This window comes from Acartia tonsa, chromosome 4, assembly GCF_053477335.1.
Source record: "Acartia tonsa isolate MP-2025a chromosome 4, ASM5347733v1, whole genome shotgun sequence".
In the NCBI taxonomy this organism is placed as follows: domain Eukaryota; kingdom Metazoa; phylum Arthropoda; class Copepoda; order Calanoida; family Acartiidae; genus Acartia; species Acartia tonsa.
In genome coordinates, this window is record NC_137263.1 from 9,008,276 (window position 1) to 9,018,305 (window position 10,030).

Sequence of the window (10,030 nt, forward strand, 5' to 3'; positions counted from 1 at the left end):
AACCAATCAAGCAACACATAGGTCCTGGAAAGATATAATTTTTCATTAAGACCTGTGAAGGTTTCATGCCATTTATTTGTCCTTTCCCTAGATGTTAGGGGCGCAGTAGGAAGTTTTAGAAATAATATGATGTTTGCTTGTCTCTTTAATGTTTTACACAAGGTAAAGTAATATTCAAGGAAGCTTGAAGTTGAAGAGTAGCTATGTTTACAAAAAAATATTTTTAGCAATAAAAAAAAGAATAGGTAATTGTCAAATATTTATTATTACTAATTTACAGTTGTAATATATCACATTTAGTTTTCTTTGGTATTAGGGTTATTACACATCTCATTGAATATAAATAATTAAATTGTGACAATAGTTGTCTTAGTAAGTATTTTTTTTAACTATAGATAAAAGAAATTAAACCTTATTGATAAACCAGTCCTTTGAAAATAATTTACCACAATAATCCCAAAGTTGTTACCTAAGTATTATATGTTGCTGTAAGAATTATTCTTTTCCAAGTTCAGTTTTGTACCAGGAATAAGGTATAGCCAACAAGCGAAATAAACAATATTTGGGGGAAGTTAAAAAGGTCATCAATTTTACTTCGTGTTGCCTCCCAAAGACAGCTTAAAATCACGTATAGGTTTCATGATTTTTCCCGAATTAATTTCGTTGTTGGTATATGCTGGTTTTTTAAACAAAAAACAATTAGAACCCATGATATTAGGATTATTAGTGGTGGGATACAATTTAACATATTCAACTAATAAGTTTGGAAATAGTCCCTTTCGTGGCAACGCTTCTTTAGGGGCGATTCGTCGTATTTTTAAAATGGCTTTTTATAGGTTATTTTAGGTTAGGTTATATTGGGTTAGGTGATTGCCCCCACAGGGTTAGGCAATTGGCCCCGCTGAGTTAGAGCTCCCCGCAGTGGCTAGAAATAGGAGAAAAGCCACTGTGAAAAATACGAAGAATCGCCCCTTAAGGTGCGTTGCCACGAAAGGGACTATACCCATAAGTTTAAACATCAGCAATTTTTACCAAGAGAATTGATCTAGATACCAATATGAATAATCAGTATTATCAGTACACTTGTTAAGAACTAGAGAGTCACTAGTGCCGCCGGTGGCAACTGTTACACATTTTCCACTTAGCCTATGAATAATTCTATACTGGTTGGTTTTAAAGTTTATAGCACCCAGAAAACTGGTTGTATTCACTGATTCCAGATTCCAGAGCTGACGGTCAAGCTCCTGACAGCTGGAGAACCGTAATCCTGGCAAAATATCATGCTCCCAGTTGGGAGAATCCAAGCACATAGATTCATCACTCATGAGGTAGCCATTTTTATGATGTGTAAAGTGTTGGGACGGAATAAAATCTGGATGGCATGGATATAATGCAGCAGGACCTGGCTGCACAGTTCCACCTCTGGATCCTGGTGTAGGGCGGGGGGTATTCAAACAATTATCCACCACAGCTTTGCTTTTAAGCTTTCCAAAAACTTGTCCCGGCCGGGGGATAAATGATTCTGGCCAAACATTATCAAGATACCAGTCAAAAGATTTACATTTCAGCTTGTCTTTTAAAATTCTTCGGGATGTTACGTTTTGGGTTTTTGCAGCCTCTGCAGCTTTTTGGTCAATTTTAAAGTAAAATTTTGAATATTGATCCATCCACACTAGCGCTACTCTCGCAAGGTTGCCATAAAGCACGGTATTAACTCCTCCCTCTCTTGGAAATGAATACGGGCTGGCCTTTCTGAACACGTGACCGACCCTGCTACAGGGAGATATCTCCACCCTTCCCCCGCACTGCCACACCCGGAAGGACATTTCAAGATTCTCGCCACCCCAAATATCCATGTCTTCATCATAACTTCCAATCTCCCAGAAATATTTGGTTGATATGCTGAACAGTCCGCCGGCCATTACTGGGGTTGCGTATGGGGACGTAATGTTCTTACGTCTCTGAAAACATAAACGGATTAATTATTATGTCTACTAAAATATTAAACAAAATATGGCGAATTTACAAAAAAAAATATTTAAATGGATCTATTCTTTTCCGCATTTTATAAAAAAAAAGGCATTTAGTCAGTTATGCATTTTCCACAAAAACTTTAAAGGATTAAGCAGAGCTGGATCTTTAAATCGTTTTTATGGTGCGCTGAATCGGGGCGATTCAGAGGTGAACCATAGGTGCGCTGGTGGTGAGCCACAGCGCACCTATAAAACATTGATTTTTAAAAGATTTTTGGCGCGGTGTTTTTAGATCGCTTGCGCACTCACTAAAATATCGATCCGCGCCAGTACAACTTTATTACTTAAGGGGTGTCAGTAAGGTATTTTAAATAAAATGCCATGTCAGTATGGTATTTTATATAAAACATTAATATATAATTTATTTTAAAAATAACTATAAAAATGTTTTCTCGATAGTTTTGCAATAAAATATTAAAGTAATTTAAAAAATATCCATTTATTACATATGATTCACCCCGATTTGAACCGGCAATGCCACTCGGTGAGTGGCATTGGCGTGCCGGTACCGCGCCACTGCCCGATCCAAATCGCCCATGCAAATTCGATTTAAAGATTGGTATTTAATAATTTGATGGTGCGCTGAATGAATCGCCCGGTTTAAATCACCTATAAACGATTTAAAGATCAAGCTCTGAATAAATTTGCATGCGATAATTCGCCAAAAAATGTATACCATAATTGCTTATCAATTATGGTTTATTTGAGAGATTTTTTTTACCTGGCTCAAAAGTCTGTTGGCAAGGGTAAACCATCTGAAGTGAAGAGACCAGTTGAAAGCTCCCCAGTGAAGAGAGAAAGACTTGGTGTATTGGAAAGTTGTATCATCTAAGATGTCTATGATTGGACATACAACTGTTGTCGGAGAATTTCTGGAAAAAAAAAGTTTTAATTTTAGTTTTAAATAAAAAGAAAGGTAAAAAAATGGGGGGGGGGGGTAATTTTTTGAAGGGCGATACTTTACCCTCCACCTAAAATTTATAATTCTTCCAAGGACCAATGCGAGCTATATTGTACAGGAGAGCCACATCGGTTCAGCGGTTAACAAACTATTTCGGTACTGATAGACAGAGAGACAATAACTTTTTTATAAGGATTGTGGGAATGACTAAGATGTAAGGAAGGTGCGCTACTGCTGGTAAAATTACCTAATAGTTTGTAGAAGAGGCTGCAGCCACCCTGGTGTACATTCACAGTGAGCGTCCAGGAAGGTCAATACCTCCGCCTGGAAAAATACAATTAAATCAAAGCAACCATATTCATCTAATAAACTTAAGATAAAGCAACCTGGGAAAGATAAGATAACATATGTTCGATTCCTGTTCAAACACATAGGTAATAAGACCAGCACTCTTTGTCTAAAAGTCATAACAGTTCAGTTTAATGACTTTCAACAGTAATTTAACCAAATGGCGTGAGTTAGAGGTGTGAAGAGGGGCTTCAAAACCCCCGCCCCCTTTTATGAAATTATGAGAGGCTGCACTCCTCTTGTCACCCTATTATGGCTTCACATCTCCCTGGTGAATCACTGTGCAAGCCACAGTATTGATGTTTAACCGTTGAGGAAACATCGACTTCAAACGATTTGCGCATATCTTCCATCAGAGTAACATCTTTTTAAGGTGTCTCTATGTACTATTAAGTTACATAAGTTTAACAACTAGAAATCTTTAAGTATGTGCTGTTTCCTATTGTTTTGTAAGAATTGCTTTCAATACAATCCATTAACCCATTGTAGATCTTTTAAATTATTAAACCTAACATAATCACAAAAAATACATTTCTATTTAATATAAAAAAAAAGTTGATGAGGGGAGGGGCGGGATTATCCTTAGCTGAAGTACCAAGGGATTACCAAATGATAAATCCTCCTTGTGTTCATAACTTTATACACGTCTCTGGAGAGAAATAATAATCTAATCAATACAAAATTATATAAGGCTATTTTACTGACACAGAAAATAAAAACAAAAATTGTCTTTATGAACTTTTTGGTTTTGTAAAGAAAAAAGTTAACTGCCCGTCCAAATCTGTTTAAAGTACTCAAATACGAAAAAAGATAACTTTCCCTTCAATTTTATTGGACATTGTAAGGTCCTACGACAAACGCAGGAGTCCCAAACGTCGGAGTGGACAAACGCATGAACGTTAGAACAAACGAAAATCAAATTCCAATAAGATCAAAACAAGTATGACAACATCCTCTAGTAGCGAAGCATGGATGGGAATACAAACAAAAAGGTAAAAAGCATTTAAAGATTTGTTAAATCAAGAATATAAATATATTGGAGAAAATAATCACGAAACCTTTTACGCGTATATTTTTTAATGATTATGTTTTGTAGCACATAGTTTTAAGAAATAAGTTTACATTTAATGGCAAATTTCTTAAAAGTGCATTGTCGAGAACCCCAAAAGAACCCCTACCAACTTATTCGAAAAAAAACATTAAAATTATAGGGGGGGGGGGGGAGTAGAGTAACGTGCGTGCTTTTGATTCAGGTCAGGTTAGGTTAGTATATATTGGGTAGGGTTAGCCCTAGGATTAGGATACCGCAGGTAAAGTCCCCGCAGGGGTTAGGCATAGCAATAAACTAATTAACCCCTTATTATTTTTAATTTACTTCAGAATGTCTCGATATGCACTTTAAGGGAAAGCACCGTTTCACCTTTCAACTTATCTCATTAAACAAACTTTAATTATTAATCAAATTCTTCCTAACATTATACACATATATAAAGATGTTGTGGAAACTTATTATCATTTCTAACCGGGATAATGTGTTAAGAACAAGATTAATTTTTTTCCATAAGCAGCGCAGAATCAGCAATCTGTCCATTGCAGGTAAGATAAATAAATCCTAATCAACATTTGACTACACCCTATACAAATTATTGCAATGATAAATAAATTGTTGTATGTTGTGAAGAGCTGCGTAGAGTACAGCTCTTTATTTGTAGCAGCCTGGAAACTATATACAATACATACCATAAGTGACGAGCATATCATATGGGTGGGGGAAATAAAATCTTTAAAAAGGGGCAATTAAACTTTTTGTGAGCGGAAGAATATCTTGAGATGACATTTTCATATGATCAAGTCTTAGCTTGAACGACCTTTGTCAGAATGTCACACTTGTCAGAATATTGAACAATTTTCAACATTTTGAGCATGACGCAGAGTGAAACAGAACAAACCTAACATCAACCAAACTTTTATATAAAAAGTTTACCTTAGCTGCTTTCGCCCCAAACAGTCTGGACTTTATCAATCCATTTCTTTCTTTACTTCTGATAACAACGCTTGGTATGGATAAGCTATCAAGATGATCCTTCAGGTCATCTCCAAGGTAACTGCGGTCAGATGCATCATCAACTAAATCATGTTTAAGATCATTATTAAAGTATAGCCAACAAGCTAAACAAATATAAGATAATATTTGGAAGGCAGATAAAAAAGTCATCAGTTCTACTAAGTGTTGCGCCCCAACGACAGCTGAACACGTAAAGGTATCGTGATTTTTTTTTTGAATTGATTTCGTTGTTGGTATGAGGTATAAGCTGATCATTAATATCATCTATATAACCCTCAAAAAGGTTTTTGTTTTTGTTATCCTTAAAGATAACTTTGTTTTAAGTTTTATCTTAATTCCTTCCCTTTTACCCCCCTAAAAAAGCATTAAAACTTCCGTCAAAATGAACACAGTTTCTTTCGTAGGTGAGATTACAGTTAAAACAAACAGACAGACATTCAAACAACCTATTTGTTCAATAATGGTTAATAGATTTCTGTTTAATTAAAGCATTACCTAAAATAATCTCCTTAATGAGATGCTTTGGACTATTATTAATTACACTATGAACTGTTCTAATGAGCGTAGACCATGCCTCGTTATGGAACACAATTATAACAGAAGTGGCTGGTAACTTGTCCTCATCATATGAAACACTGATACAGTCTTCTGACCGTACGTCTTTCAACTTGCGGTCAACTGATATGGAGTCTGAGGCAACCAGGTTGAATTGATTTAGTCCCCATAATCTTTTACTGAAAAATATAAGATATTATTAAACATCATGCTAATTCTATGTCACTAAAAATTTGTCTTCTACTTTACCAACAAATAAATTTTACGTCATTCAAATATAAGAAAATAAATCTGTTGAGATGTTGTGTCTGTTTGTCAATTTGTAATTTGTAAATCTGCTCATATTAAATCTCCTTTCCATTTTTAAACTTCCCCATTTTAAATTTTACTTCTTCAATTTCTTTCTTTATTTTTAGCGTATGGTCATAATCAACCCCTCCCCTCTCATTCTACCCTTTTCTTCTCAATATTCTATCTGTTAGCTTTAACCAACCATTGAGATGTCTTCCCAGCATGGCAACGTACAATCAAGAAAAAATTCTTCATTTTCTATTGTTATATTTTACACCCCTCCCTAGAGAAAATAGCTTAAAACCATCACAGCGACCAGTAGCTATATTCCATAAAGCGTAGAGTCCAATCGGTTCAGCGGTTACCGAGATCTTAAGCTTCAAACGTACAGATAGACAGACATTGTTCTACTTAATATTATAGATATAGACGGATAAATAAAAATCTCCAACTTTTAATATATCTCCCAAAGTTTCAATGGAAAACATGAGAAACACACAAAATTTTATCCAGACTTCCAGATTTATGCAAGATTATCCCCACATTGAGAAGTTGTAAATGAATTTTAGAAAAATAAAGTTTTCTAAAATTTGGGAAATATTTTAATTAAAAAGTTTTAATTTTAAAATAAATCTATGCATTTTGCATATTCTTTCTGTTCTCCTTAGATGTGGCTGCGCCAACAACATTGTTTCGATATTACATCTTTTATTCCATGTAATATAGTGGACACAAATTTTAAACAATCTTGCACATTTAAATAAAGAATAATATGCAATGTCGTGCATGATGTATAGAAGACACAATACATTGAAATTAAATTTTGACAGAATGCTTTTATAGTTATTAATCGCATTGTATTATAGACAGCTTTTTTTTACGTGGATGGATATTAAAATGAAAAATTCTGAGATTAAAGCAAGTTTTGATAGCACCGAGGGGCCGAGGGCCCGGTCTAACAAAACTAGTATTAAAATTATGATTTTTATTTTAATAATTGTGGAAAATTGTCTGTAACACGATTCTATACACGATTTTTCAGTATGGCTGATAACCTGTTCTAATCCTGCGGATATAAATCGGTTTCTAAGCCATACTGGGAATCTGTTTTTTGTTATTTTTACCTCAAAATTTGTTGATGACTTTTCATATAGACAGGGCTTCCATTATCCCCCGCTCCTTCTACAGGTAAATATCTAAAAAGTGATTATAGCTTATTTGTCAAAAGTTTAGTTTTTTATTGAAGCGATATTGAGGCGAATAATACTAAAAATCCTAGGGATCTTAAAGGATTAGAAAACAAATTATATATTTAATACAATAATAGGTAAATACCTAATGATGAAAAACTAATTTACCCCTTCTGTTGACTAAAATTATTGGTTGAAAAGTTTACAACCAGCCAATTAAAACTCAATTAATTAAAGTATAAAACATTTTAGAGCCAACGAATAAGATAACACGGTTAGGGTACCCGTGTCCCTGTTCCTTTCTGAAGGATTCTGATTTTTTTTTAACAAGGACCATAAAGCACAAGTAGCGAAGCTGTTAACATTGATATTAAATTCATAAAGATAGAGAGAAAAGGCAGGGAAGAGAGAAGAAAAATATTTTGTCCTTATATTGTTTGATATAAAAAAAGTTTGGATCTTTATTATTTGTTACTTGTGTTATCTCCCGCGTGTCTTTCTTTCCAAAAAAAGCTTTTCATGTAGCTAAGGTATATTTCTAACCTGTTTTTATTAAGCTCTTGTTGAGAAAATCTGACATTAGAACCTAATTCTCCTTTGTAATGCCCCACAATAACTTTGACTCCGTGCTTGTCTATATATTCTTCTTGCTAAACAATTTTTTTAATCGTTTTAAAAAATTTCATTATTAATACGTCATTTCTTTAGTACAGTGATGTGGAGCCGATTCGGCTCGAGCAGAAAAATGGAGGTTCTAGCTACACATCACTGGTTGAAGAGCCGCGAAAAAAAGCGGCTGCCGTTCCTGGAACAGTTAAACTCCAAATTACTGCACATTGTGTATTGATATTTCCCAAAAAGACAAAAATTGTATTTGGCTGTGCGTGTGTGTAGAGAAAGATCTCGCTAGCCGCTGAACCGATATGGTTCTCCTTTACAGTGAAGCTTATCACAGGTCCAAGGAAGGATTATAACTATTTCATTTTGGTAGGAGTTTAACACTACCAAAATATCGCCCCCCCCCCCCCATTAACAAAAAAATTATAGCAAAGTAATTTGTACAACGGCTAATTTGCTTGAAATTAAATTTTTCTGTTCCTACTTTTAAAATATCAATAGCTTGTTATTGCTGCACCTACTAATAAAAAAATGTCTAGTTAAAATAATTCTAAGTTATTTATCACATCGCATTATAGACAGCTTTCCGCAGATATAAAATGAAAAATTATAAGGCTAGTTTTGATAGCCCCGAGGGGCCGAAGACCCAGGCTAACCAAAATGGTATTCATTTAATGATTTTTCATTTTAATGTTCTTGGAAATTATCTGTAATACGATTCTATACATGATTTTTCACCATGGCTGAAAACCGGTTTTAATCCAGCGGATATTTATCGGTTTCGAAGCCATACTAGAATAAAAATTACCTCATTATTCCTAGCTCTTTTCTTCTGAGTATTTGTAAATAGACTTGGCACTAATATCACATTTATAATATAAACCAGAATACCCGTCACAAAAACAAAAAAGAATAAAGTTCTTAAGGAAAACAGTTTTCTTAAAACCATTTTGTAAGTTTAAGCTTTATTTGTTTCGTAATAGTTTATATACATATCTAAATTTATTTTTAACTACTAAATTTCATCTGAATTTAAAGTGACAACACTGCGCTATCTATCTACTGAGCGTTGACTATTGTGTGCCGTGCGTGCGCGCACAGGTGTAATTACTGTGTGGGCGGAAATGCAACTGTGTTGCTATCAACAACTACCTGCTTTGGTAGCAGACACACACACACTCAAATCGGGGATCTAAAGGGATAAGACAATCCCCAGTGATGATACACAAAATTACCCCTTCTGTAGATTAAAATTAGTGGTTGAAACGTTTGTACACTCTACTTAATGAACAACCCAAACACACTCAAATCGGGGATAAGACAATAGTCGATAAATTTATGTACATACATCCCCAGTAAAGATACACAAAATTGCCCCTTCAGTCGATTACAATTAGTTATTGAAACGTTTGTACCCTCTACTTAATGAACAACCCCATCAAAATGCAATTAAAGTCCCCAAAGTTGTTGAATCAACGAATAGTAAGCGTTATTATATAACTTTAGGGACTAGTGTATTAAACAGACCAATGTCCTATCATTCCATGCAATCAAATGGTATACAAGATTTCAATGCTAGAAAAGGTTTCTATAAATTGTCAGGAGAGATGGAGAATCTTTTGAACAAGGATAAAAAACTTCCTTTTATACCTTTGAACCACACAAACAAAATCCTAATAATAAAGTAACAGGATCTTTGCAACGTAAGATCTAGCTAACCGCTGAACCGATCGGGTTCTCCGTTACAGGGAAGCTTCTCATAAGTCCCGGAAAGATTTATAACTATTTTGGGGGAGGGTACCACCACCTTACCAAGAGAAATCGCCCATGGGAAAAATACCGCTCACCCCACAAAAAAAATAAAACCTAAAATAAAAATAATGGGATATGAAATTCAACTTCCCCCTCTAGTTACAGTTATAAAGCTTGGATATCTATTATCTATCCAATCGGATCCCTGTTATGAACAGACAGACACAAATCAGAGTAGGCTCTAGAATATGAGCAAGTTATGTTCCTCATAAACGTT

At 34.6% G+C, this 10,030-nt stretch overlaps 1 protein-coding gene across 1 annotated transcript; it reads right to left on the reverse strand.

The window, feature by feature from the left end:
• Positions 1-246: 246 nt before the first annotated feature.
• Positions 247-9,077, reverse strand: LOC145315946 (polypeptide N-acetylgalactosaminyltransferase 1-like). Its single transcript, XM_080156116.1, has 8 exons — positions 8,810-9,077; positions 7,927-8,033; positions 7,318-7,389; positions 5,843-6,081; positions 5,267-5,409; positions 3,182-3,258; positions 2,755-2,905; positions 247-1,961 (listed from the first exon to the last, which is right to left on the reverse strand). The coding sequence occupies exons 1-8, from the start codon at positions 8,948-8,950 to the stop codon at positions 1,029-1,031; spliced, it is 1,863 nt and encodes a 620-aa protein (XP_080012242.1). The 5' UTR covers positions 8,951-9,077; the 3' UTR covers positions 247-1,028.
• Between the last annotated feature and the right edge of the window lie 953 nt (positions 9,078-10,030).